Genomic DNA, 26,541 nt, shown 5'->3' with positions numbered 1-26,541 from the left:
GCCTCTCTTTAGGAGACCTTAACTAGCCATATTCTTCTGTTTTTGCTTATTATTTCTTTGCTAGTCTTTAAGCTATCCATTCGTTTATTCATATAATCAAAGATACTTTTATAAGATGGTAATATATAATACAATAAGTAGGTAGAGCTTTTAAGCAAATCGTCTTCAAAGAGACCCGCGTGTAATCCTAACCCTTAGTAACAACTATTCCTGAGCACCTCCAGTTCCAGTGGCTGGCATCGTTCCTACGGATGCGGCCGCGTATGTGTATTCCTGGCCATACGCAGAGATGAACGTCGGGGGCCGCCTGCAGTTCCAGTGGCGAGTCGGGGCAGACGTGGATTTACAGGTGGGCCCATCACGCGATCGACAGGATCCGCTTGAACCTCAATGGGCGGCAAAGGAGAGGCAGGAGACCACTCCGAGCTAGAGCTGGAGCCTGGAGAATCGGATCTGTGTAAAATACAAAGGGATCATTGTACATACATTTAATTGCAGATAGGACTGGACTGTTACCCCGCTGTGTAGATGGGCGGCAGCTTCTTCTCGTAGCTGCTGGTGCTAGGCGTGACGACGCCCGCATGGATTTCCTGCTGATAGAGGCCGTAGAGCTCTCGCAGCTCGTCCGGCAGGTCCACGTTTCCCTCCTCGATGAGCCGCCTCTGTGAACTGATGATGTCCTCGCACAGGCGCCGCTGCCTCTCGGCCCGGAGCAGCTGAAGGTCACGTCGTCGCAGCTCCGCCTGGCGGGCCAGTCTCTCCGCCTGCAGGGACACCTTGTCCGCCTCCAGCTCGTGAACGCGACAGAGCAGGGCCAGCAGTTCCCGCTCCTCGTCGCTGCTGATGCGTTCCGGCAGCTCCTGAGATGTAAAGACAGTTAAAGTCTGCGGCGTAACTGATTCTGGGTGAACTTACGTCCTCCAGCTTGACGCCCTTTTGGCGACACTGCTCCAGTTCCTGCTCGGTGCGCTCGCGTATCTCCTTGTAGCGTCTGTTCTCCTTCTCAATGGCCGCCAGCTCGCCCCAGGCATTCTTCAGGGCCACCGAACCCTCGGATTCGACTACAGGAACAAAATCAATCCTCTCTAAGCTAAGCAGTATCCAAGAATACTTACCATCCTCGCCCATTGCATCGTAGAGCTTGCCAATGCGTCCCTGCCAGTGGGAGATGATCATGTGCTGGCGCTCGGCATCCAGCTCTAGGCCCAGGAGGTGGCTCTCGGCCTCGAGGAGCTTGCGGCGTAGCTTCATTTGCTGCTTAAAGGTAAGCACAATCTGCTCCCGCAAGTACCGCAGCTCCGTCTTCCTTTGATCGTCCGGCTCCTCGACCTCGACTGGCGGTTGCTGGATGCTGGCTGTCGTCGCCATCGCCGTTGCCGTTGTTGTTGCCATTGCAGCCGCGGCTTTTCCGCTGCGAGGCCTATCGGTGAGCATTTTGGTGCGCAGGCGGGAGACTTCGTCGCGGAGCTCTGAGACCAGGCTCTGGTAGTGCTTGGTGGGGAAGTCCTTGAACTCGTCAATGTACACAGAGTTCTGCAGCTTGGTGGTAATGCTGTTGGCGCGATCCGCATACACGAGGGTGTTCTTCGTCTCGTCGCGGTGCTTGCTCTCGGGCGCCACGTGGGCGATCATGACTGTCTTGCAGCGGCCACTCAGGGCCTCCTTGAGCAGGCGTGTCAGCTTGGAGTCGCGATAGTTGACGTAGCGGGCCCCACCGGACAGGGCGTTGATGCAGTTCCCCAGCGCCAGGAGGCTGCGGTTGATGTGGGCCCCCTCCTGGAGTCGCTTGCCCCGGTTCTTGGTCTTCTTGGCTCGCTCTGAGCCAGCCAGATCGGTGAGGAAGAGACGCCCCTGCTTGGTGCCCAGCGGAGTGCGCGTCTGCACCGTGATACTGAGCAGGGCGTGGCTGCGGGAGGAGGTCTGGTTGGCGGCCGTTGGCTCCATGGTCCGGGCCTTGTTACCCTTCATCAGAAGGCCCACCACCTCCTTGCGGCTGGACGTGGTGATCTCCGATAGACCGGCCACCGTGATCCGCTGTCCGCGATTATCTTCGCGCAGCTCCAGCGGTCCTCCCGGATTGAGCAGATCGCGGATGAGCTCGTTGTAGATCTCTAGATACGAGATGGAGACCTTGCAAGCTCCCTCCTCCTCCACGGACTCGATGTGCGCAAAGATGTCCTCGATAGCGCGCACCATCAGCCCGATGTCCTGGCTGCTTACATCCGTCTCGCACCCGGAGGCAGCAGTGGGCGGGGCACGATCACTCGTCGCTGGCTTCTTGCGCGGCACAGGGCCGAGCATGGTGTGCGTCTTTCCGGATCCGGTGGCTCCGTAGGCGAACACGGCCGCATTGAAGCCGCTGAGCACATCCCGCACCAGCGGCGCCGTGGTCGTCTTGTACACCTGCTCCTGTGTATCGTTCTCCCGGAACACATGGTCGTAGGAGTATTGCCGCGGACGATTCTTGCTGCCATCATCGTACAGCAGCGATCCACCGGAGATCACGTCGATGCAGCGCTCAGCGGCCTCCAAACTGGGACGTACTCGAACAGCCACCTAAAAGTAGATTCCGGATTAGGGATTGCTTGTGGGGCGATGTGGTCATCTCCTCCTCCTGCGACTTACCACTAGACGCTCATCCTGCGTGGTTTGCGCCGTTGCAATGGCTCGACCTTGGGAGGATGTGCTTCCTCCACTACTGCCCGACCAACTGCCAGCTCCCGCACTGGCTGCCATGTCCAATTGATGGTGGTCAGTGGTCGAATGTCCTTTGATGGACACGTGCCGCCTGGCCTGGCTGATGACCTGCCGGCTGCCGGGGATGGGAACCAACAAAACCATTACAAATTGTGTCAATTTGTTGTCAACAATCGTAAAAATGTCATCAGCCCGGCAACTCCCTCGCTGGCGCGCTGTCCTAATGGATTTGTAAATTTGCGCGCCAAGGTCCTGTCCCGAATGAGTTTGAAGTAAAGGGCTGGGTCACCTAAGAGTCCTTAAGGGTCCTGCTTACCTCTGGAGCAGTTGGCGTGAGCCATAAATCAAGCCGTGAACTTGAACACCCCCAAAGTCTCTGCGTGTCTTGGCATGCAAATCATTGAAGGTTTTTCCCGGGAGCGGGAACAAGAGTTCGATGTCAGGTCATCGAATGGATACTTTACTGTGTACTGGTACTCAATGAGCTGCGGAAAGTTCCATGAACCTATCCCAAGGGTCTATAAACACCTTGAAGACTTTAGGGGAGTAATAGCTTCTGGAAGGTTGTTTTGAAACCCCACCATGAGTTTCCGAATATAGGTTAGGGTTTTTCGCACCCAAATATATCATGTTAGTTTCAAGGCAACGAGCTATCAAGGTACTGTACTCAGGGACAAGAAAGGACCAAAGAGGTTTCAATGAACTTAAAAGGGTGAGTCGACTATTAGGTTCTAATATATAGGTTCTGACAGATTACACTTCTTTCAAGTCCCTGTTAGACTTTCCTCTTCCCCGAATATCGCGAACGATTTGTGACACTCAAAATTATCCGATTCATGTTCATCGTTGATTATGTACTCAATGATTCTGGGCCATCCGAATCTTTTTGAATACCCACATATTCACATAGTTCAGGAACCATCCGGAGTCTTCTTGTGGCGACTGTACTCAATGAAAGATGGAATCCCTTGTGATCTAGAATCTACTTTCCGACTACAGTTCTTCCATCAATTTATCCACTAGATTGGCTGTTGCAAAACCCATTTACCTATCAATTCAGGTTACGTGCTAACCTCTGACCCTCAACCAACTGTCGCTTCAGCCCATCCCATCCCATAACTATTTAATTTAGTTGAAAGCTGCTTAATTATAAAACGTGTGTGACCATCGAAATTGTGTGGTGTCAAGTGAAATACATTATTAACTTTAATGCCATGTCCGGTGGTTGGCAGTAATATGAATATGTCATGTAACAGCCCAGAAAGCATCCGCGGCGCGTCACTTTCTCCTCAAATATGTACACAAATTACAGGCCTCGAGTGTCAACAAAGGGACATGGGCATGGCTGGGGCTCGAGTAGGGGACACTCTTCAGGGAGTGCTCCGACCAATAGAGAACGTCAAACGATGAGGGACTTCGCCACAACTAATTTGATAATACTACATAAAATCGATTCAAATACTTTAATGAGCGCCAACCCAATCCCACACAAAATCCTTCCCAGCCCCCGAAAAGAGTCCAAAGCAAACCGCGAGTGGAGAGACCTCAACACCTTTCCCAGTTCTCGTTTCATATTCCACGTACATGACTGGCTTTTGTCGTTTATTGAATTTGTGTAAATTGCCAGCAGACACGACAGCCGGTGGACAGGCGGACTCCTGGCGGTCTTCTATGTGGAGGCAAAACGCTTGGAATGCGATTGGAGGTTGAGTGGTTGGATAGTGGGCTGCGTGGTTTGCTTTGTCTTCGTTTGTGGCTAATGTTTTTAATGTTTTGGTATGGCGCGTTTTGATTTGCCTCTCTCTGTGGGCTACTGAACCCCCGATCCCCGACAATGAGGTGGTAATATTTGTATACCACATTCTGCCCCCGTTTTAGTTTTCTTTTTTTTCAACCATAGTGGAGCTCATTAGTGGACATCGGGAGTGGGAATTGGAGCAGAGGAGGAGTGGGGATTTGAGTGCCTTTTATGAGGGGGAACCACTGTTCAACTGGGTTCAGAGTCCTACCGCAGGGGGGAATTCCCGTCTTTTTGTGGCGAGGCACAGTTCCAACGCATCAATCGTAGATAAGTAATAACATGTGGCAAATACTCTTTATGGTTAATGATTTTGACAGGCCTCCTAATGAGCCAAACAATGAAAAGCCTTTTGGAAAATAAGGGACCCCAGACTGACTGACAGACAGACAAAGGTTTTCAAGGTAAATACGGGTTTTAGATAGAGATCCTATTGGAAAAAGGGGTACTGAAACGTTGAAAATTAATTGAAATATTGTCTCAGCAAGGATCAGTACCTATAATAACCCATTAAATAAAAATTATCAATACTTTTTTAATCTAAAATCCCATCTGGACCCCAATTATGCTAAATAAAGAACAGTGGGAATCCCTTCATATTTCTCTAAACATGTTGGGAACTTATACAAAACTAGTACAATGAAAGTAATTCAGTGCTTCGATTAAATGTCTCTAGAGGTTTCTAAGAAATACGGCTATAAAATGGAGGCTTTTTACGATAGAAACGAGAGATTGCCGCAACCAATTCATAGAAACTGTTATTTTTGTACATACATATATGTATGTATAAGTGTAGGACCTATAAGAACCAAGTCTAATCAGATTAATGGAATGTTTCGACTGTAACTATTGAATAACTGATCCAAGAAATATGTTTCCAAGGCAAGCTTCAGATAGGCATCAGAATAACAAATCAATGGAAAACATCTATATTAATACGGAAAAGTAAAATACCTATAAGAACCTAGTCAAATGAGTTTCAGTGTCTTCCTGGATTTACAGACCCAACAGACATGATTCCAAGCCAAACAAACATTGTAGACAGAACAACAAACGTTAACAAATCGCTGGAGCCGTTGTTTTAGGCTTCGAAATAGTGCTATGCTCTCCCCGAATGCTCCTCTGCTTCTACCTCGTATAAGAACCAAGACTAATCACGGTTTAACCAAAGTTGCCCAAAGGCTTAGACTGTAATTACCCTCGGGGGAACGTTGCGTATACATAGCAGGCTTGTGATTGATGGCCAGGATTGACTTAATTACCCGAAAGCCATTTCACTGGGTACCTCCCACCATGGCTATTTTTAGGCACCTCATCAGGTAAAGTGACCAGCCCCCTGGCTGTTGCATTTCCAGCTTAAATGACGTCATGCAAGTGCGAAAACTTTAACCTTCATTAGGTTTTGGGGTAAAACATGAAAACGTGTGGTGTGTAGGGAAATGCTGTGCGTGATAAAGTCTCAAGAACTTGGCCAATAAGTGGGCCAACTTGTCCGCATTGTTTGTACACAGTCAGGCCGAAAAGTATTCGCATATCTCACACATTCGGCACACAACAAAATGGCCAGTGGCTGGCTACGAGACTGGGAAGGGGGTGCTGTCCCCAATATCTGACATGAAATAATGTAATATTTTACAGTTGAGCTGAAAGCAAATGCGATTCGAGGATAAGGCAACCCCCAAGTAGGTCAATTAAATGCGGTTCCTGCAGAGTCCCCTTCCCCCATTCCTGAAGCATGCTCTCGTATTGCAGAACTCAAAGATCGATTATATAAAGAAAACATTTGATAACAACTTCTGAAGCACCTCTGCAAAATGGCGCACTTACAAATAGTTTTGTTTCGTTATATCCGCTGTGTTCTTTGCTGTGTCACTGCACCCGAAAACCAAAGAAACTTTACCGTCAAAAAGTTTAAAAACGGAAGAAAAAACTGAACCGGTGAACGGACGAATCGGTTGGGGGTCGACACTAAAACAAAAAACTTCCGAGTTACAACCGGCTTGAACCTTCCGCGACGACGGACAACACTCAACTGGTCAGAAATAACGAAATTATAGGCATAGCAGGACGTGTTCTGGCCCGAGCCCAAGCCTTGGGTTGGGTGGGGTGGGAGAGATGGCACGGTACAATCAATTTTTGTTGTTCTTTGTGGGGGGTTGGGTTCCTTTCGGTTGTTTTTCGTTTGTGAATTGTTGAAATGCTAATGCGCCATTTTGCATACATTTCAGGTGGAGTTTGAGCAGCAGTTGGCCCTCGCATCGTGCGCTGGTCAAGTGTCGGATCCGAAGAACTATTTCTTGGGGTCTGTTGAGGTCCACTTTAATAATTGTCGACAAATAAGTAAGGCATTCTCGCGAGGCTTAGCACATTTTATGCAAATCACTCCGACACAATCCTCTGTCGGACGGCACGTCGAAATGGTGAGGCATTTCCGCCACGTCAACTTCTACTATTCCCTCAAATAATAAATGAGTGCTTTTTTCCGAGTTCATTTCATTTCCGTGATGCGAACTTAAAGTTTTCTCTGGGAAAACAGGACAAGACATTGAAATGTTTATGGAGCAGCATGTCGATGTCGATGGTGGAATGATTATGATTGATTGATTGACTGATTCGGTCGAGCGGTCTAAATAAAAGAGTGTTGGCATACCTATACTACCACATCCATCCATCCAGTTGGGGGAGTGAGTGGAGGATGGAGGGATGCATGTCGAAGGACTTGCATTTGCATTTCACTTTTTGGCAGGGCCTCCCTCCAATTAAGAAATTTTCCTTTATGGGCACACACACGTGAAGGTCAAGAAAAATTACACGGTCAAGAGTACAAGGACTGGCGCGGTCTAGTAATTGAAATTTTTATTAGCTATTATTCATACGAATACGAATTACGAGTACGAGTACATGGTAGAGCGTGTTGCATATTGTGTATAGATTTGATTTGATTCCGTTTTCGGGCAATTCCATTTCCATTTCGACTAAATATATAATTGCAAACAATATTCACGTTGCGGTTCGTAAAAGTGCAGACAAAGGCAAAAGAAATTGCAAACGCAAACGAATACGAAATATCTAACGAATTAAATGCTAACTGAAATTTGTATAACCTACGGCATTATTGCTGGATGGATGGGGGGATTCAAGAGGGTAATGATCCAAGCGGAAGGCAAACAAACAAAGAAAAATCGCTTGACAAAACTGTGGGCAAATATTTGGATTGGCTTTCCACGGATGCGGGCCGGGGGTGGACAGGACACGAATTCGTCTAGATATAGGATTCGAATGTCTTTCGTTATTAATTATTAACTTGCTTTTTGCAATATTTTCTGCTACTAAAGTGTAAATAGTTTGAGTTGGCAGCAAACGCGCTCTCAGGGCACTGCTAAATGCGGTCCAAATGTACTCCGAATCCCTCTTCGATCTCCCATTCGGAAATTCGGAATGTGGACAATTTATCCTGTGTTTGGTATTAGACTAAATGCAGCTTAGGCTGATTTCTGAAGAGTCTGACAATGGAATACTTGCTCTCGCCTTGTGCCTAGTGTTTGTGTGTGTGTATGTGGGTGTAATTGTATAATTGTCCTTATCAAAATATGCTCAAAATCGTTATCGTCATTGTCAAACGAGTCTGTGCCGGTCTTTAGCTTCCAAAAGAAATCGCAAAAAGAGTTTAGTAAAGTCTCCAGTTTTCTTTTGGGAACGCCTGAAGACGGGAACAGACCAGATAATGCAGATTATTGTAATGGTTGGCATGTTTTTAGAATACGAAGCAGCTCTAATTAGACGCAGGGCTCCACATAGTTGCCCGGAAAGAGGCCGGTCACGCCATCCATGACGCCCTCCCACCAGCCATCGTCGTTCTTCTTGAGCACATACAGCACCGAGCTCTCCTGGAAGCTGAGCTCATCATCCTTGTCCGCATAGTAGTCATAGATGGCCACCACTGAAAGTTAATCAATAAATATTCTGTTCTACGGTGACCCACACACAGGGATAGCCTCACCCTTTTCTATAAAGTTCTTGGGCACCCAGCCAGGCAAATTTTGATCCTCGGGCACAATGGGCGCCAGTTGGGGGCCCGTCGAGGTGCGTGGCCTGCCAAAGTCCTGGTGCTCATCCTCTGGCGGCGGCGGTGGCGGCAAAGGCGGCGACTGCGAGCCCGGACGTGCGAAATTCAAACTGAAATGATTCCTGTGCAAAGTCAAGGGTTAATCAAGTGCTGCGGACATATGTGGAACATAGAGAAGTAACATGCAATTTACCGATTCGGATTCCTTGGATGTTGCATAGAGAACAATGAAATGAGTTACATATACAGGCAGATGCAGGGGATGCGGTTGCGGGATGCGACTTACCTGTTGATATTGCGACCCAGCGTATGCATTCCGATGTGGCTCTGCTCGGTCATCTCGTGCTGCGACACAGTCAGCGGCGAAGGAGGAGCTGCTAAGTATCAAGAAGCGATTATTAGCCTTCGCTGGGGGCATCACTTCAAGCTAACTCACGTGGCATACTGCTCCTGTCGTCGTAGGTGGTAGGTGGCGGCGGTGGCAGCGATTGCATCATGCCCGCCGAGGGTAGATTCACATGCGTGGCTATCTGCTGGCTTGGGGGCATGGGCAGCGCACTGTATCCCGCGGCACGCTCATTGCCCGCTGCTCCTCCGCCCATGGTGGTGGTGGTCATCGTGGTGCTGGACGAGGCCGTAGACATGCGCTTCGGATGCCCGATCGGATAGTTGGGAGCGTAGTGCGAGGGCACCTGCGGCGGATTGACCACCGGCGGAGTGCGATACTCCCGTGAGCTCTTGCCCAGCGTCCCGGTATTGCTCACCGACTTTCCCAGGGTGCCCGTGTTGCCCGCCCGCGACATTTGCGGCGGTGTCGGGGGCTTGGTGGTGGGCGGCGGACCCACCGAAGGCGGTATAAGGGATTGCACAGACCCGTGGCTGGAGCCGCGGTGCTTCTGACGCACCTGGTGCTGGGCAGAGTTGATGCCATGCCCTATCTCGTCCAGAATCGAGTAGTCGATCGGTTTGCGCACATACTTGATGGGCTTCTCCGGATTGATCGGAGCCACAATCTTGAATTGCCGCGAACTCACTTTGTTGGCGGTCAAGACGCCAATTTCCCTGGAAAGAAGGATTTGAATATCAAACAGAACACAGGGGAGACACCGCGCTTACCTCCTGGCCACCTTCTCCTTGTGAATATGCACCGTCTGGGCGATGTGATTCATCTGCGACTCCATCTCGCTGAGCTGCTGTGCCTGCAGCTCGAGGAGCTGCATATAGCTATAGGCCAGGGTGTTGATCTGGTAGGCGACGCTGGCCAGCGATTGGGTGGTGTAGTTCTTGGTAGCCTCCAGAGCCCCCTTCTTGTTGTCCGCCCGGTAGTAGGTGTCCTCGCAGTAGTCGGCCACCCGCTCGAGATTGGTGTAGCTGTCTCGCAGGCTCTGGCGGCCGTCGGGGATCTCGGTGCGTATCAAAGATGCTAGTTCGTCCATTATGTTGTCACTGGCCATGGGGGCTTCGGTTAACATGGGTGTGGATTCTGTCCAAAGAGGAAAAACTATCAGCTTTACTTCGTTTTTCACGGCATGTAAACATTTGGGGCGGTGACTGGCCTCTGCTGACGTCGGCAGCGACTGCGAATGCTTCACCAGCGACAGAGCTGCTCTCTGATTGCCCACCAGACCGTGGATAAACGCCGAACCTAATTACTACTCACTTTATTTACTATGCGATTGCACTATAAATGCTTTTTTGTGTCGATTTGGTCGCGTTAAATGCAATTAAATGCAGTTTTTCTTTACATTTTACCAAGCGCAGCGTGAGTTAGCTGGAGAAACATCGATTACACTATCGAGCTGCTATCGATGGTGGCAACTATCGTTGCGTATATTATGAATATGCCCGTGCAGTATGTTCATACCAAACCTTTGGTCACACTAGGCGGTTGTGAGTAATAATTTCTTTCGATACAATTGGATTTATTTTTTTAAATGTCTCATCAAACGGGTATTCGAGGTTAGTTCTTATCTAGAAGCATATTAAAACCATGGCTAACATTCCTTTGTGATTCCGCAGCTAACGAGCAGCTGGCAAAGGTGCTTGGAAAGGCCAAAAACGGGAAATTGCGGGTGGTAAAAGTATCCATAGAGAATGGTGAGTGGAATCTACTTATACACACTATGTATACTGTGTATCCAGTGATAAGCACACGGCTTCCGGCCTCTCTTCCGCCCCCACAGAGCAGCTCAGCTGTAGCGCCACAGCTGATGTGAAGAAGGATTGGGAGCGCGACTACGATAAGCTATTGGGGCCGCTGCTGGAGGAGACTGTGCCCTGCTACATATTGTACCGGCTAGACGCAAAGATACCGCTGGGCCACAGCTGGCTGCTGATCAGCTGGATCCCGGACACGGCCAGCATCCGGCAGAAGATGGTGTATGCCTCCACCAAGGCCACGCTCAAGACGGAGTTCGGCTCCGCGTACATCACCGAGGAGCTGCACGCCACCACTTTGGAGGAGACCACGCTGGAGGGCTACCGCAAGCACAAGCGGGACTTTGCTGCTCCCGCACCGCTGACCACGCGCGAAGAAGAGCTCAAGGAGCTGCGCAAGACAGAGGTGCACACCGAAATCAGCACGAACACACGGCACCAGACGCTTGGAGGTATCTCCTGCCCCCTGACGGACGCCACGGTGGCCGCTGTGCAGGATCTGGTGCGTGGCAACTACGACTACTTGCAGTTTCGCATCGATCTGGAGGAGGAGCGCATCCATGTCTCCCATGCGGCCCAGGTAGAGCTCTCCGCTCTGCCCAAGCAGGTGCCCGAGGATCATGCCCGCTACCATCTGTTCCTGTTCCGGCACACTCACGAGGGGGACTACCAGGAGTCGTATGTGTTTGTCTACTCCATGCCCGGATACACGTGCTCAGTGCGCGAGCGCATGATGTATTCCAGCTGCAAGGCGCCGTTCCTCGAGCAGCTGGCGGCCCTGGGAGTCGATGTGGTTAAAAAGGTAGGTGGAAAGGTGTGCCATTCCGAATCCTTGGCTAATTTTATGCTCCTTCAGCTGGAAATCGACAACGGTAACGAGCTGACTGAAGCCTACCTGCTGGACGAGCTGCATCCAAAGAAGATATTGCATCGTCCGGCATTTGCCAAGCCGAAGGGCCCACCGAATCGGGGCGCCAAGCGCCTCACGCGTCCCTCCAATGAAGACCAAGTCTGAATCGCAATCCCCACCGAGTCAATGCTCTTCTGCACCTTCTACTTTCAGTTTCCTAGCAAAGCATTTAATTTATTTCATATTACATGTCTGCATGTCTTCTCTTCTTTATGTTGTGTCTTCCGTATCCAAGTCTACTGTCCTGAATCGTATCCAAATCCTTAGTTGCACTAGGCATCAACTGAAACAACGCATAGCAGCAGCCATTGTGGGCTTCCTTAAATGTATTTCTGTCTAACTTTAAATGGACATATATGCAATTTATTTAAATTAAACTCTGATCTAAGTCTACATTTTGTACACTTTTTACTTAACGGAGTCCAGGGATACCTCTTCGGACACACGATTGTCGTGGGCCTTGAACAGATCGGGGTGTTCGTCTTCTGACATCTTCTTGAATGCCGCCTGAATGTTGTCGTCGCGATTCACTCGCCACTTGTACTGCCAGTACCGCACCTCCTCCATGGATGTGCCCGAGGCCTTCATCAGCAGCAGGGAAGTCACGCCAGCAATGCCACCAAGGAAGCCACCGATAATGCCGCCAGCAGCCATGCCCCGAAGACCCAGATTCATTTTGTAGGTGGCACCAGTTAATGAGCCAGCGGCAAGGTATTCGTAAATGGAGGATTTGTCGCGATAAACTGAAATGCAGGTGATGATGCCACTAAAAGAGAGACAAATATTCAGTTTGGATCTATTTTCAGTTCATACTTGAAGCACTCACAAGTAGGAGGTCGTGAAAAGACCGACGCGCCAGCCCCACTTGAAGCCGCCTTTGGCGAAATTCACTGTGAACTGATCCTGCAGTTTTTTCTGTAATCAAAACTCAAAGCTATACGACTAGAGCGCTCAAACGTGTAGGCCAGACACTAACCTTGGCATCAAAGTGGGATTTAAAGGCTGTGGCCTGATTGTTCTCCATAAAATTCATGTATCCCACCCGCGATTGTGTAACGCCGCCGTAGATCGCTCCAATGAGGAAGCCCAGGAACCCGGCCTGGTAAATGGAGTTTAGCTCGGAGGATATGCTGCCAAATTCACTGTTAAACCATGGATAATTATCATTAGTCCTGGAACAGTTCTAATTATCCACATTTTACTCACTCAATCGTAAACATATGCTTCAGGCGCTCGAGTCCGGTTTCATTTGGCGGTTTGCTGGCCAAATAGGCTTTGTAGGTTTTGTTCTCCTTGTCGACGATGTCGTCGGGGGAGTCCTGTATGGCCGGCAGAATGCCGGCAATCAGAAACCGGCCGCCTTTCCTTAAAAAACTCATTCGAAAATATTATCGCCGTTGAATAACAAGAAAAACATGCGAAAGACCAGCTGTTGACCGGCTGTTGTTTCAGTGCTGCAAAGTGATGCGGAGATCGATGTTGACGATGTTTTGAGAGCAAAACATCGATTAAGCAGCGATGTTTTTCCAGCTCTAAAAACGCCGCCGAACGCGGTTTTGACCATTTATTGTGAAATATTGTGTTTTTTAAGTTTTAAAATAAGATTAAGTCGATAAAGTACTAATTATTTATATGCTTTAAGTGCTATTGCACTCTAGCAAACTCGACAAAATGATGTACGACAACGAGGAAGGTGTGAAAAAAAGATGCCACAAGGCACGCTGCTGAGCAAAAAACTAACATGGCGGCATGGAGCACTGGCGCTCCGGTCGCGCTTTTCTTTGGTTTGTTACTAATAAACACATCATTGCAGAGCTGTTCGAGGAGGAGAATGCAGAGGAGATCTCCCACGAGTTGTGGCAGGAGGCCTGCTGGATCGTAATCAACGCGTACTTCGATGAGAAGGGTCTGGTGCGGCAGCAGCTGGACAGCTTCGATGAGTTCATTCAGATGTCTGTGCAGCGCATTGTGGAGGACTCGCCGGCCATCGAGCTGCAGGCAGAGGCACAGCACACATCCGGGGAGGTGGAGACGCCGCCGAGATTCTCGCTTAAGTTCGAACAGATCTATCTGTCGAAGCCGACGCATTGGGAGAAGGATGGTTCACCCAGTCCCATGATGCCGAACGAGGCGCGTCTGCGGAACCTCACCTACTCGGCCCCCCTGTACGTGGACATCACAAAGACAAAGAATGTGGAGGGCCTGGATCCCGTGGAGACGCAGCACCAGAAGACCTTCATCGGCAAGATTCCCATTATGCTGAGATCCACGTACTGCCTGCTCTCCCAGCTGACGGATCGTGATTTGACCGAGTTGAACGAATGCCCGCTGGATCCCGGCGGCTACTTCATCATCAACGGCTCCGAGAAGGTGCTGATTGCCCAGGAGAAGATGGCCACGAACACCGTGTATGTTTTCAGCATGAAGGATGGCAAGTACGCCTTCAAGACAGAGATACGCTCCTGCCTGGAGCATAGCTCGCGACCCACGTCCACGCTCTGGGTGAACATGATGGCCCGAGGCTCGCAGAACATCAAGAAATCCGCCATTGGCCAGAGGATCATCGCCATCCTGCCGTACATTAAGCAGGAGATACCCATTATGATTGTGTTCCGTGCCCTGGGATTCGTGGCCGATCGCGACATCCTCGAGCACATCATCTACGATTTTGACGATCCGGAGATGATGGAAATGGTGAAGCCATCTCTGGACGAGGCCTTCGTGGTGCAGGAGCAAAACGTGGCCCTCAACTTCATCGGAGCGCGAGGCGCCCGGCCCGGCGTGACGAAGGACAAGCGTATAAAGTACGCCAAGGAGATCCTGCAGAAGGAAATGCTGCCCCATGTGGGTGTCTCCGATTTCTGCGAAACAAAGAAAGCGTATTTCCTCGGCTACATGGTGCACCGGCTGCTGCTGGCTTCGCTGGGTCGCCGAGAGCTGGACGATCGCGATCATTACGGCAACAAGCGCCTGGATCTGGCCGGACCACTGCTGGCCTTCCTCTTCCGCGGCCTCTTCAAGAACCTGATGAAGGAGGTGCGAATGTACACACAGAAGTTCATCGATCGTGGAAAGGACTTCAATCTGGAGCTGGCCATCAAGACGAACATCATCACCGACGGCCTGCGCTACTCCCTGGCCACCGGCAACTGGGGCGACCAGAAGAAGGCCCATCAAGCGCGTGCCGGTGTCTCCCAGGTGCTGAACCGGCTCACCTTCGCCTCCACCTTGTCCCATCTGCGTCGCGTTAACTCGCCCATCGGCCGCGACGGAAAGCTGGCCAAACCCCGCCAGCTCCACAACACGCTCTGGGGCATGCTGTGTCCCGCCGAGACTCCGGAGGGAGCCGCTGTCGGTTTGGTCAAGAATCTGGCTCTGATGGCCTACATATCCGTGGGCTCACAGCCGTCACCCATTCTGGAGTTCTTGGAGGAGTGGTCCATGGAGAATCTGGAGGAGATTGCACCCTCGGCGATTGCGGATGCGACCAAAATCTTTGTTAACGGCTGCTGGGTGGGCATCCATAGGGATCCCGAGCAGCTGATGGCCACGCTCCGAAAACTACGTCGCCAGATGGACATTATCGTGTCGGAGGTGTCGATGATCCGTGATATTCGCGATCGTGAGATTAGGATCTACACGGATGCGGGTCGCATTTGTCGGCCGCTGCTGATCGTGGAGAATGGATCGCTGCTGCTGAAGAAGACCCATGTGGAGATGTTGAAGGAGCGCGACTACAACAACTACAGCTGGCAGGTGCTGGTGGCCTCCGGCGTGGTGGAGTACATCGATACCCTTGAGGAGGAAACGGTCATGATCGCCATGTCGCCGTATGATCTGAAACAGGACAAGGACTATGCCTACTGTACGACCTACACCCACTGCGAGATTCATCCGGCCATGATCCTGGGCGTCTGCGCCTCCATTATACCCTTCCCCGATCACAACCAGAGTCCGCGTAACACCTATCAAAGTGCTATGGGTAAGGACTCCATTCCCCTCTGGAGTATGATTCCTACTCTTATACTCATACTATCCGCTTTCCACAGGCAAACAAGCTATGGGTGTGTACATCACCAACTTCCATGTGCGGATGGACACGCTGGCCCATGTTCTATACTATCCCATGAAGCCGCTGGTCACCACCCGATCCATGGAGTATCTGCGCTTCAGAGAGCTGCCCGCCGGTATCAATTCGATTGTGGCCATTCTCTGCTACACGGGCTACAACCAGGAGGATTCTGTCATCCTGAATGCCTCGGCGGTGGAGCGAGGATTCTTCCGGTCGGTGTTCTACCGGTCGTATAAGGATTCGGAGAACAAGCGTGTGGGCGATCAGGAGGAGAACTTTGAGAAACCCCATCGCGGCACCTGCCAGGGCATGAGGAATGCCCACTACGACAAGCTGGACGACGACGGCATCATTGCCCCTGGCATTCGTGTCTCTGGCGACGATGTGGTGATTGGAAAGACCATCACCCTGCCGGAGAACGACGACGAGCTGGATAGCAACACCAAGAGGTTTGCCAAGCGAGATGCCTCCACCTTCCTGCGTAACTCCGAGACGGGCATCGTGGACCAGGTGATGCTGACCCTAAACAGCGAGGGCTACAAGTTCTGCAAGATTCGAGTGCGCTCCGTGCGCATCCCACAGATCGGCGACAAGTTTGCCTCCCGTCACGGACAGAAGGGAACGTGTGGGATCCAGTATCGGCAGGAGGACATGCCCTTCACCTGCGAGGGACTGGCCCCCGATATCATTATCAATCCCCATGCCATCCCCTCTCGTATGACAATCGGGCATTTAATCGAGTGTCTGCAGGGCAAGCTGGGCTCCAACAAGGGGGAAATCGGTGATGCCACGCCCTTCAACGATGCCGTCAACGTGCAGAAGATCTCCACTTTCCTTCAGGAGTATGGCTACCATCTGCGTGGCAACGAAGTCATGTACAATGGCCACACAGGACGCAAGATCAATGCTCAGGTGAGTCACACAGAGAAATCCAATTCTGAGCTCTTTTTCAATGGATATCCTCCTCTGTTTAAGGTGTTTTTGGGACCCACATACTATCAGCGCCTGAAGCATATGGTGGACGACAAGATCCATTCACGTGCCCGCGGCCCTGTCCAGATTCTAGTGCGACAGCCTATGGAGGGCAGAGCCCGTGACGGCGGCCTGCGTTTCGGTGAGATGGAGCGCGATTGCCAGATATCTCACGGTGCCGCCCAGTTCCTCAGGGAGCGTCTCTTCGAGGTCTCCGATCCGTATCGCGTCCACATATGCAACTTCTGCGGCCTGATCGCCATCGCCAATCTGCGCAACAACACGTTCGAGTGCAAGGGCTGCAAGAACAAGACGCAAATCTCCCAGGTGCGCCTTCCGTACGCGGCCAAGCTGCTTTTCCAGGAGCTGATGTCCATGAACATTGCGCCCCGTCTCATGGTCAACTGACAGAGCGCTCCTATTAATTGCCCTAAGCCCAAGATTGAGGAGCTCCTCCCAGCAGCTCCCATTAGCAGTTAATTATTAAATTACCATAATTGACACCCAATTTCTTTCTGTCTGTCGGTCTCCATTGTCTCCCTTCGCGCAATTGGAGCGAATGCTTGTGCTGCATTTTAAAAACGCCACCAGGCGTGCCACAAGCCATCCGCCTACAATTATTTTTGGGCGAAAGTCTGACAAGAGTTCAAGAGTTTCAAACGGAATGTGATTTATTTATTTGCTTATTTCGCATTGTTTTCAATCGGGTATAAGGCCTATACCGGAAGATTTGGGAAGTAATATGAGTATCAATAAATATTAAATATTCTAGATTCTGTGTACTAACATTATTTGATAATGGTGGAATTTTATACAGTGGTAGATATGCCTTTGTATAGCGCTCGAGTTAATCAAAGAGCCGTATCTTATCTGGGTTGGAAATGCAGAAGGTATCTTTTTATATCAAGATAATTTTCTGCGATCCATATGTAAGCACAGTACTAGTGATACTAGTAGTATCTTAAACAATGAATCCATGGGCCTTTCTTTAAATTTAATATAAAAGTTCCACCTGCTTTGAGTGTATCCACAGTTCGAATTTGAGTAGGTAGCATTTCCATTTCGTTTTATGTTTTGTTATGCTTTTGTTGCTTTCTTTGATTTTGACGTAATGCTGTGGCCCGCGGTCTGTGACGCCCAATGACAAAAGGGATTAGTTCTTTGTTGCTGCCTGACGAAGCCGGAGCTGGAGATGGAAGTGGAGATGGAGGTGGAGGTGGAGCTGGGGCTGTGTCTGAAGAGAGGAGAGAGGAGGCTGGAGCTTTAGTTCGACGTGCGCCGAAGCCGCCAATTGAGTGACAGTTATTAATTGCCGCTTGACGTGGCTCCAGCCCCGACCAAGTTCATGTCTAAGCCCATGTTGATGCGAATGTTGATGCTGATGGCGATGGCGAAGGCGATGCTGACACCCATCATTCAGCAGACTGATCCGTGCGGGAGCGTCTTTGCCTTGTTTGATGAATAATTGAAATTGCGTGTAAATCCTCCCGCGAAGTGTCTCTGATAAGAGGTTCAGCCCCCAGCAGAACACAGAAGCAACAACGAGAGCTGCACTTCAGGCGTCCTGAGGTACGGTATTTATTTATAGCGTCTTAAAAATAACTTAAATTACTGCTGTGCATCGTTAAGGTGCAGCGCATTCGCACCCCTCTACTTATGTATCTCCGTTGCGGAACACACTGATGGCGTAGAACTCGGGCACTCTGTAGACCTTCAGACGCTCGTGACTGAAGCGCCCGTTGGTGCGGGCCTTCACGTAGAAGAAGTCCTTCAGGCCCAGCTCCTTGCGCTGCGAGGGTTTCTCCTCCTCCACAACGAGGCGCTGCTGCTTGGGCCGGTACCCGCTGGACTTGTCCTGCAGCAGCTTCACGAAAATGATGTCCCTGTCGTCGTTTCCTCCCAGGGTACGTGCCTGGTAGAGATTTGCTCGCTGCTGCGGATAGATGAGCAGCGGCTGGATGGGCAGCACTTGGCTGGGCGATGTGGGATAGGCCGCCAGCTCATCCAGTTCGTTGTCACTGAAGCGCACAGCAGGAGCTGCCCAGGACGACTGAAGGGAGACCATCAGTAAGACAAGGCTAAGCGTGTGTCGAAGGAAAGGGCAGAGCTAGGGGAGACACGAGATAAAAGCTGTTAGAAAACTACTGGAGGTAAGAAAACTAAAAAGCTAAGGTGATAGATCTTCAGAAGGGAAAAGTCCCTATTAAGGAGACACATATGTTAACAATAAAGGAATTTGTAATTCAGAGATTCCCTAATGACGAAGAATACTTGAAGGAAACCCACGAATGAATTTTCATTGAGAAATAATCCAGAAAAAATCAATGTGTAACCTTTATTGAAGCAAAAAGTACCTATCAAAGTGATTTATAGTCTGAAGAAAGCTATAATCGATGCTCAACATTACTTAATACACTTTGGCGATAAATCTTGCCGAAAATGAAGAACCAAGTCGTAACTTTTAGTAGCGATAAAACAGCGATTTGCATATCTAATTATATCGACTTGATCTCCAGATCTGATTCAACTAATTGAGAAATGTGACCAACCGGAATCGGTTCCAGTCAAAACACACACTTTGATGGGGCAGGTGCTGGAATCTTAGATGATTCGACACTCTTTATGGATCGATTCTTGTCTTTGAATTACCGTTTCCATTGCGTTTGATAAATCACAGCTCAAGTTCGATCGACAAAAATCGAATTTGTGATATTGTAAGCGGCTTTGGTTCGCTTCTTTTTGTTTTGTATTATTTTTGGCACTCCTGCTCTTTCGGCCAATAAAAAGTAATATCACAGAAGTCGGAGGCGACGGCGAAGACGGAACGATCAAGCGCGACGTGCAAATGTCAGAGGCAGACTGGCGTGCGACAAGGCCAAGCGAACTTCATTTACCACCAAAGTCGGGCCTGAAGCTGCGGCTGAAGCTGAAGCTCAAGCAGAGGCGGACTCTGGATTCGGACGGGACTGGAGTTCCATGGAGTCACGAATGGCAGCAGCGCTGTCAACAAATTGCAAACGTTGTGCAAACGCAACGCGAAAGATGGCCAAGAGCTGCTGCTGCTGTGGGATCACTCATTATTTGTGCTATTAATTGATCAGTAGGTCGGAGATCCGCACGGGTCAATGCTATCAGCATACAATATTTATCAATCAATTCGGTTTTAAGCTGCACGATGAGCTCAGGCTCGGTTCCAGGCTTACATTCGGCAGCTGCCGCCGGTAATTTTATGCTGTGATGTCAAATTTATTATTACTGCCTCTGTATGGTAAATAAATAATGTAGGGAACAAAAAACACTCAGAGAGGTATATTTAGGCACGTAGAAATGCTTAATTAGCAAATATTTGCGCTGCCTTGAGTTTGGTAAAGAGTTTTGCACATTTGTTAGATAGTTTTACGAGTGTTTGTCTCTTTCCTTAACAAGTAATAATTGAATAATTTCTATGCTTAGTGGAGGGGCAGACGATCAAGATAAATACATCTTGTTTGCGGCTTCTACTGGTGCGGCAGCAGCTGCTGCTGCTGGTACTGATGATTGCTGGCATATTAATCATACGCACCTTGGACCAGCTGCAAATCAATTACAAGCTCGAGAACGAGAACCCCCACTGCAGCAAATCTGCACGTTAAGGCAGCCCTAGAAATAAAGTTTAGTGAAATAAAACACATACTCGTACATTTCATCTGGTAAAAGTCATCACACCAACCTCAATGGCACCATAAAATAAATAACCAAGACTAATTGAAGCAACATAACAAGAGTTGTCAACAAGCGAAATTTAATCGCTTTAAATGTGAAATTATGGCCTAAATGGCAGAGGCAAGAAAACAAACTGCCAAAGAAAATAACTACCGTTTGGACAACCCATCATCGCATAATCAAAACATTTTTTTTCGCCCGATTTCGCTCGACCATAGATTCGTGACTGATTAATTGCAGCGCATCTGAAGGCAGAGCCGGAGAGTTGGAGAGACCTCTCCTCATTACTGCTGTGGGTGTCCGCACTTTGCATATTTGATTTGTACTTTCGTTTTGGACTCGTTTTCATTTTGATTTCATTCTTTTGGGCCAAGAAGCGCACGCTCTTAATGAGACCATTCGCATGCTGTCGGGGGAATCGTGTAAAAGTGGAATACTTAAGAGTATGTTTGTCTGTTTCTACCTCTATCGCTACTGTTTACCAGAAAAAAGGGAAAGCTTTTCGATTCGATTTTAGAGGTGTCGGCATCGGTGTTTGTGGCGCTAGCATAGCCACAAATTGTGGTTTATGCGTCTGGCCAAAAGCCATAACCATACGCAATGGTATCGGCTTTTTGAAGCGGGGGAGGGAATCCCCATCGATGTGTGCTGTATACTGGAGTAACAGGTGTCGTATAACATTGCCAGCACGGAGGGATTTGCGGGGGGATTAGGTGGCCGTTAATGGGCGGAGGTAAAGGCAAAGGTTAATCCGAGCCTGCAAACAATGTAAGCAAATTTGATTCAAATAAAAATAATATGTCAGTGTACACACTGAGAACGAGAAGGGTATGGATAGGGAAGTGTGAAGAGGTTATTGAATTGGCTGTTTATAGTATTTTTGGTTTAATGTAAAACTAGTGGAAGAATGCCAAATATTGTATGTCAAAGAGCAATAAAACAATGTTTTATATGAATTTATGAAATTAATGTAAAATAAGTGGAAGAATAGAAATACAGAATGCCAGATATTTTTTATGTTGTTAAAATGTCAAAGAGCAATGAAATAATGGAATATACATACATATATGTAAATATGTACATATGTACATATCATATATATGGTTTTTTCCTGTTTTATCGTTTGCTATTTTATATAATTTTTAACATAAACAGGAAGGCTTGACACATTGATTTTATATTTATATTTATTTTGCATTTTATTAGTTTTGCTGATTTATATTTATTTACAACCTAATGAGAGGGAGTTAGGAAAGCGAATGGAACTGCTAATGTTTTCGTTAAATTTCGTGACAACATTTTGCCAATGGAATTCGTTAACATTTTTTTTTGTATATTTCGCATATTTTCGCAAGTTTTTGTGCCAGTATCTTATGCAAGTTGTTGATGTTTGTGGAGTTATGTGTATTGTAAAGGGATTATATATCAGACACACATGAAACAACATGCAAAAATGAGTACAAAATAAAACGTGGACACAACACAAAGGGTACAATTTCATTCAATGAATATTAATCTTTAAAGTTTCAGTGAAACAAATATTAAACCTTTAAAAGCCTCCATTGGTAGCTGTTAACTTTTTCCCCGGTATCTGTTTCCATTTAAATCTTTAATTTTTAACACATCTATTGTCTGATGTGATGCATCATTATTCGCTTTAATCTGTAATAAACAATATTTTTCGTTTTAATCGCTGAAGCTTAAAAGCCATTAACAGCTCATTGGGAAATAAATAAACGAGATATGTTATTTTTACATAGCACACAAATTGTATGTGTATTGTTTCTTTTGTGGATAATTTTGATTTCGGTTAAAGTGCAGAGTAATATAATAATCCCCGATGGCCAGATTTAAGCGGATATTTCAGTTTCACCACCTCTCGCCGTGGGGACTGTGCACTTTTTTCTTCGCACAGTTTCCAAGCAGAGTGGAGGGAGCCTCATTAGCATTGTTAATTGATAATTGTGTGTGAGCGGTTGGGGGGGAGTGGGTGGGGTGGGTTGGCTGGGTTGGGTGGAGTCTGACAAAGAGAGACAGCTACAATTTATAACAGAATAATCATAATTCTATTGGGGAAACAGACGAGAGGCATCGTCCTCTCCCTCCTTCTCTTTCTGTTATATTATTCATGTAAATGCGAATGTTTAAGGGTAGGAGTATCTGTCTCTGTGTGTGTGTGTGTGTTGGGGAGCCTCTTCTCTGTCTATGGCTTTGTTCAAATAGGAAAAGCCAAAAGGTGCTTAACTATGAAATACGATGACAAGACAAACGGCGGAGCCCCAACAAGCGACGTTTGCTGCGCGTTTTTAATTACCATAATTACATAACTGCACACATATACTCTTACACTCCCCGCCTACATACGCACGCACGCACGCACACTGGAGAATGTGGTCCGCGCCTGAAAGTATGCAACACCGAGGTACATGTTAAAGATGGCATATTAAGTAGAAGGTAAGGCACCACTGGCGTCTATAAGGTATCTCTATCTGTAATGCCCAAGAGTGTAGGTCCACATATCCCTGCTGTTTAGCATCCAAAACATATGTTAATTCTCATACCTTACCTTTCATTTGAAATACCCTGTGACACCCTTCCACCTATCTACAAGATGGTCTGAGGCAAAGGGCCCTCTTAACTGTTGTTATCGCATAAACTTAAATAGTTTTTGCCAGCCACTTTGCGGCTTTTAAGTTATTTTGCGTGCACCACTTGAGTGAAGCACTTTTATTTTGGTCGAACAAGGGTTCAACTGGGCGCTCAAGGGTCACATTCTGAGTGTCTGTGTTAAAGGGTGTCTTATGGGATGGGACCCGACCCGGGCTTAGTTGGACTGTCTAACTGGCTCTGTTAATTAAATTGCAAGTCTTTCTGCCAGTGATACTCAGACTCGCACGCTCGCACCTTTCAAACCCAATTCTTGGCCGCAAATTAAGTCAAAGTTTTCCATTTCCATTTACTGTCTGATGTCTCCCGCTGTCTGCTGCATAATTTCCACCACCCACTGCTGCTGGTTGTGGGGTTTTCTTTCTTGGGCTCGTCGCGTGGCAGCGGCGAAAACTTGGCTAAATGGTTTGCTATTAATTTTTCGTGGCATGTCGGTTATTAACCTGCCTCCTGTTTGCTACCTCTTCTGCTTGCTATTTTCTGCTTGGTATTGCACTCATATTTTTTTTTTTTACAGTGGGCGTGAGTGTGTCGTGGGCGTGGCTGACACAGTTTGGGAATCTGAGCCAGAATCAGAGGTGGAATTGGTGTGGCGAAAACTAATTGAAAAATTACCAAGGTAGGACTGTAACGCCTTGAAATTGTAACATAAATTAGGAAGAAGGCATTGCAATTGGGGATTGTACCTATTATGGATATGGAATAAAATATGTAAGATTTATTTGGGTCAGAATATGAGAGAAAAAGTTAAATTTACGGAATCATTATCCCTTTCTCCATCGTCAAAAGCCTCTCCAACTCTATCTTTCTGGTCAGCAATTTGTTGCTTATTGACTGATGTCTGGAACACGTAAATGCTTCTGGAATTGGCTTAATGGCCATCAATAAGTTGACGATTTAAATTGAATTTCGGTCACATCTTCCATTGTCGGACAATCGAAGTGCATTTTGGCTTTCATAAATAAATAAGATTGTTAAATTGTCCACGCTCCAGAGGCTTCAGGCTTATTCCCTTTCCAAAGGCAAGTCCGAGCCCCAATCCGGGTCTGTGGTTCCGTGTGCATGACTGCTCCGGCTACTGTCTGTGCCCCCACAGGCCCCCAGGCCACCTTCTGACCCCCAGCGTCCATTGTAAATGCGGCTCGACAATTTGTATGTTTGGCCAACTTCCCCTGAACTCTGCCTCTTGTCTGTTTGTCACTTTCTGGCATTGGATTTGAATACGCTTTTGATGCTCATCACGTGGCCGGTCAAAAATTGACTCTGGTCGAAGTTAGAGGATGCTGGTTCAGGGTCCTGGGGGTCCCGACCACTCCGTGGATCAAAGGCGCATTTAAGCAGCTTACCGCAAAACGGAAAGCGATTGAAATTTTCATGAATTCCCATTGCCCCAAAAAGCGCACAGCACTCGTACCCTCCACAACGAAATTCGCTGGCATATGGTATTCCATTCACAGACTTGTTTGCCAACTTTCCGACCAACAATTAGTCGCTTTCAAACTGTTTTCCCGCCGAGCCATTAATTGAATTTCGCCCTCGGTTTGATTTTCAATCCTCCTGCGTTCCGCAAACTCAAGTTAAATGTGGCTAAAACCCAAACAACTGCAAACTACAGAAAAAATACCCAATAGAGGAGCAGCAGAATCTCTCAACTTTGATTGCAAATTTCTTTGCCTTCATCGAAACAATTTGTAGCCGCCCCTCCTTTCGCTCTCTAACATTGACTGTGCGTCTCGCCTTTCCACTCGTCGTTTTTCTAATTTTTCGTTGCATTTTTAGTCGGGCTTTCTTTTTTAACATTCTTTTCTATTTTTCTTTGCGTGTCTGCCTTTCCATGTCCAGGGGCGGACTGGGATGAGATGGGTGGGCCCATTTAATGACTTATTTATGGGGCATATTGGGTTTGGGGAAGTGCAAATTTGATCAATTAAATGATAAAGATATCACGCTAACTAACTGAGCACTAACTATCATTCTGATTGCAAAATGGATTAAATGTAGACCACATGGTGGATACAGCATCGTCTTAGTTCCAATGTCCTCTATCCGTGATTGTGGGATATTTAGTGGATATTTTCAATCTTTCACTCAACCCAAACTTTAAAAACCTGATTCCGCTCCTGGCCCCTGCATCATAGTCACTTTGCATTCCCCTATGTTTTTCTATTTTCTGGATTTAGAGGGACCATTTTTTCGAGGAAAGCCGGAACTGGCAAAAGTGTTGCTTGCAAATGTTTACAGTTTAGTTGTGCGGATGTGATAAAAACAATTTGATTGCAAAATAAACTGCACAGCGCACTGGTCGGAAGGGCGAGAGTGTCAGATGTCCGGAGTGCGGGCAGAAGTGTAGCAGAGTTTTGTGAAAATTGATATAAAGAAAAATCTGTGATTGGGAGCAAAAGCAGAGAGCACTGAACCGGAATGCAGATGGGGAAATGTTTGATTGAGTCCGAGTTTGTATTGATTTTGGACATCGGTAGGCGGACGGCACACTGAAAACGGAAATTCCTCCGAAATTCCACAAGGAAACTGAATTTTTGCTTAAATCAAAGATACTCGTACATACATTTACTCTTGCAAAGCTGCAGCTCACTTTCGGCTCAACATTTTATGGATGTGGATGCTCTGGGGCTCTGATTCAGTTAGGAAATCATTCGATGGGTTAATTGGGTGGGTTTATAGAGTTTGTTTGTCTTCTACAGTTGTAAGGAAGGAAATTCCGTAGGACATGATCCAATGAGAGAATGTGTGGACAGAAAGTAATTTCCTTTGCCTGAAATTTGATATTAATGGTAAGACATGTGCACTCCTTAAAAAACGAATAAATTAACCTCCATGAATCATGCCAGAACAGAATTTGATATATGTAATTTGATATATGTACTTCGATACGTATTTTATAAACAGATATATGACTTCACTGCAGTTCCCTATGTTTATTGACCTATCTATATAAATATTTATCTTTCCTAATTGCTGCCTGACAAACCTATTTCTAGACCTATTCGAGAACTGACCTTACCCATTAATTAACCAATTAATTAACCAAGCCAAGTCCAGTACTAGCTCAACTCAAACATGGACTTAATTGAATAGGTTTCACGTATCATAGCTCGAATCAATTACGGAATTACCTGTGAATATGAATGTGTTTGTCAACTATTATGACATCTTTTATTGAATATATTAAATTAGTGGTTTAGCAACGAGTTTAAGTACGTTTGTTTGCTTTCCTTCAGGTGACAGTACAATGAACCCTTTACTGCTAACAATATACATATGTACGTATCTCCTTTCAACTATCATGCATGGTAAAGTACAAAGAGTCCTTTGGCTAAACCCCCTTCAGGTCAAATCTGTGTCAACTTTGGCCTGTTCCTCAGTCAGTCTGCCCGCCAGCTCGCCTGTCCGCCTGTCAGTGGGTGAGTAATGTGATTAATGGCCACAGCTTGGGGTCGGTCGGGCGACTTCTATGCGGTACTAATTACATAGAGCCGGGA

The 26,541-nt window shown here is 47.6% G+C and overlaps 6 protein-coding genes across 9 annotated transcripts; 2 read left to right on the top strand and 4 right to left on the bottom strand.

Moving 5' to 3' along the window:
* Window positions 1-45: 45 nt before the first annotated feature.
* Kif19A (Kinesin family member 19A) lies at window positions 46-7,188 on the bottom strand. The gene is made up of 5 exons (XM_015181847.2): window positions 2,626-7,188; window positions 1,116-2,556; window positions 916-1,061; window positions 517-860; window positions 46-453 (listed from the first exon to the last, which is right to left on the bottom strand). Exons 1-5 carry the CDS (start codon window positions 2,839-2,841, stop codon window positions 246-248), a joined length of 2,355 nt encoding a protein of 784 aa, XP_015037333.2. The 5' UTR covers window positions 2,842-7,188; the 3' UTR covers window positions 46-245.
* Window positions 7,189-7,333: 145 nt separating this feature from the next.
* Window positions 7,334-10,375, bottom strand: Abi (tyrosine kinase Abl). Of its 4 annotated transcripts, none has more exons than XM_015181844.2 (7): window positions 10,222-10,375; window positions 9,678-10,044; window positions 8,998-9,623; window positions 8,848-8,938; window positions 8,755-8,766; window positions 8,496-8,683; window positions 7,334-8,435 (listed from the first exon to the last, which is right to left on the bottom strand). In XM_015181844.2, exons 2-7 carry the CDS (start codon window positions 10,031-10,033, stop codon window positions 8,272-8,274), a joined length of 1,437 nt encoding a protein of 478 aa, XP_015037330.1. In that variant the 5' UTR covers window positions 10,034-10,044; window positions 10,222-10,375; the 3' UTR covers window positions 7,334-8,271. The 4 variants fall into 4 exon arrangements, with proteins under 4 accessions (XP_015037330.1, XP_015037331.1, XP_015037332.1 ...); XM_015181845.2 differs by having other exon boundaries at window positions 8,848-8,935; XM_015181846.2 differs by lacking the exon at window positions 8,755-8,766.
* Window positions 10,376-10,406: 31 nt separating this feature from the next.
* twf (twinfilin actin binding protein) lies at window positions 10,407-12,021 on the top strand. The gene is made up of 4 exons (XM_001358651.5): window positions 10,407-10,520; window positions 10,581-10,658; window positions 10,745-11,520; window positions 11,575-12,021. Exons 1-4 carry the CDS (start codon window positions 10,496-10,498, stop codon window positions 11,731-11,733), a joined length of 1,038 nt encoding a protein of 345 aa, XP_001358688.2. The 5' UTR covers window positions 10,407-10,495; the 3' UTR covers window positions 11,734-12,021.
* On the bottom strand, window positions 11,970-13,087 carry 140up (RPII140-upstream gene protein). The gene is made up of 4 exons (XM_001358650.4): window positions 12,835-13,087; window positions 12,605-12,770; window positions 12,455-12,543; window positions 11,970-12,394 (listed from the first exon to the last, which is right to left on the bottom strand). Exons 1-4 carry the CDS (start codon window positions 13,005-13,007, stop codon window positions 12,037-12,039), a joined length of 786 nt encoding a protein of 261 aa, XP_001358687.2. The 5' UTR covers window positions 13,008-13,087; the 3' UTR covers window positions 11,970-12,036.
* Window positions 13,088-13,116: 29 nt separating this feature from the next.
* Window positions 13,117-17,180, top strand: Polr2B (RNA polymerase II subunit RpII140). The gene is made up of 4 exons (XM_001358649.4): window positions 13,117-13,321; window positions 13,442-15,610; window positions 15,678-16,612; window positions 16,676-17,180. The coding sequence occupies exons 1-4, from the start codon at window positions 13,300-13,302 to the stop codon at window positions 17,078-17,080; spliced, it is 3,531 nt and encodes a 1,176-aa protein (XP_001358686.2). The 5' UTR covers window positions 13,117-13,299; the 3' UTR covers window positions 17,081-17,180.
* A 1,049-nt stretch (window positions 17,181-18,229) lies between these two features.
* LOC4801629 (uncharacterized) lies at window positions 18,230-19,572 on the bottom strand. Its single transcript, XM_001358648.4, has 2 exons — window positions 19,322-19,572; window positions 18,230-18,779 (listed from the first exon to the last, which is right to left on the bottom strand). Exons 1-2 carry the CDS (start codon window positions 19,328-19,330, stop codon window positions 18,327-18,329), a joined length of 462 nt encoding a protein of 153 aa, XP_001358685.4. The 5' UTR covers window positions 19,331-19,572; the 3' UTR covers window positions 18,230-18,326.
* Between the last annotated feature and the right edge of the window lie 6,969 nt (window positions 19,573-26,541).

Source organism: Drosophila pseudoobscura, chromosome 2, assembly GCF_009870125.1.
Source record: "Drosophila pseudoobscura strain MV-25-SWS-2005 chromosome 2, UCI_Dpse_MV25, whole genome shotgun sequence".
NCBI lineage: Eukaryota > Metazoa > Arthropoda > Insecta > Diptera > Drosophilidae > Drosophila > Drosophila pseudoobscura.
The sequence above is the reverse complement of the archived record's forward strand: the minus strand, read 5'-3'. Positions and strand labels throughout refer to the sequence as shown.

Coding starts and splice junctions, on each gene's coding strand:
- twf (XM_001358651.5), top strand. CDS start 10,496: ATGTCTCATCAAACGGGTATTCGAG. Junction 10,521..10,580: donor TCATCAAACGGGTATTCGAG/GTTAGTTCTTAT, acceptor GTGATTCCGCAG/CTAACGAGCAGCTGGCAAAG. Junction 11,521..11,574: donor GAGTCGATGTGGTTAAAAAG/GTAGGTGGAAAG, acceptor ATGCTCCTTCAG/CTGGAAATCGACAACGGTAA.
- 140up (XM_001358650.4), bottom strand. CDS start 13,007: ATGAGTTTTTTAAGGAAAGGCGGCCGGTTTCTGATTGCCGGCATTCTG. Junction 12,771..12,834: donor AAGCATATGTTTACGATTGA/GTGAGTAAAATG, acceptor ATGGTTTAACAG/TGAATTTGGCAGCATATCCT. Junction 12,395..12,454: donor CTTTTCACGACCTCCTACTT/GTGAGTGCTTCA, acceptor TCTCTCTTTTAG/TGGCATCATCACCTGCATTT.
- Abi (XM_015181844.2), bottom strand. CDS start 10,033: ATGTTAACCGAAGCCCCCATGGCCAGTGACAACATAATGGACGAACTA. Junction 9,624..9,677: donor AAGGAGAAGGTGGCCAGGAG/GTAAGCGCGGTG, acceptor CCTTCTTTCCAG/GGAAATTGGCGTCTTGACCG. Junction 8,939..8,997: donor CGACAGGAGCAGTATGCCAC/GTGAGTTAGCTT, acceptor CTTGATACTTAG/CAGCTCCTCCTTCGCCGCTG.
- Kif19A (XM_015181847.2), bottom strand. CDS start 2,841: ATGGTTTTGTTGGTTCCCATCCCCGGCAGCCGGCAGGTCATCAGCCAG. Junction 2,557..2,625: donor CGCAGGATGAGCGTCTAGTG/GTAAGTCGCAGG, acceptor ATCTACTTTTAG/GTGGCTGTTCGAGTACGTCC. Junction 861..915: donor AGGGCGTCAAGCTGGAGGAC/GTAAGTTCACCC, acceptor TTTACATCTCAG/GAGCTGCCGGAACGCATCAG.
- Polr2B (XM_001358649.4), top strand. CDS start 13,300: ATGATGTACGACAACGAGGAAG. Junction 13,322..13,441: donor GATGTACGACAACGAGGAAG/GTGTGAAAAAAA, acceptor ACATCATTGCAG/AGCTGTTCGAGGAGGAGAAT. Junction 15,611..15,677: donor CACCTATCAAAGTGCTATGG/GTAAGGACTCCA, acceptor CGCTTTCCACAG/GCAAACAAGCTATGGGTGTG.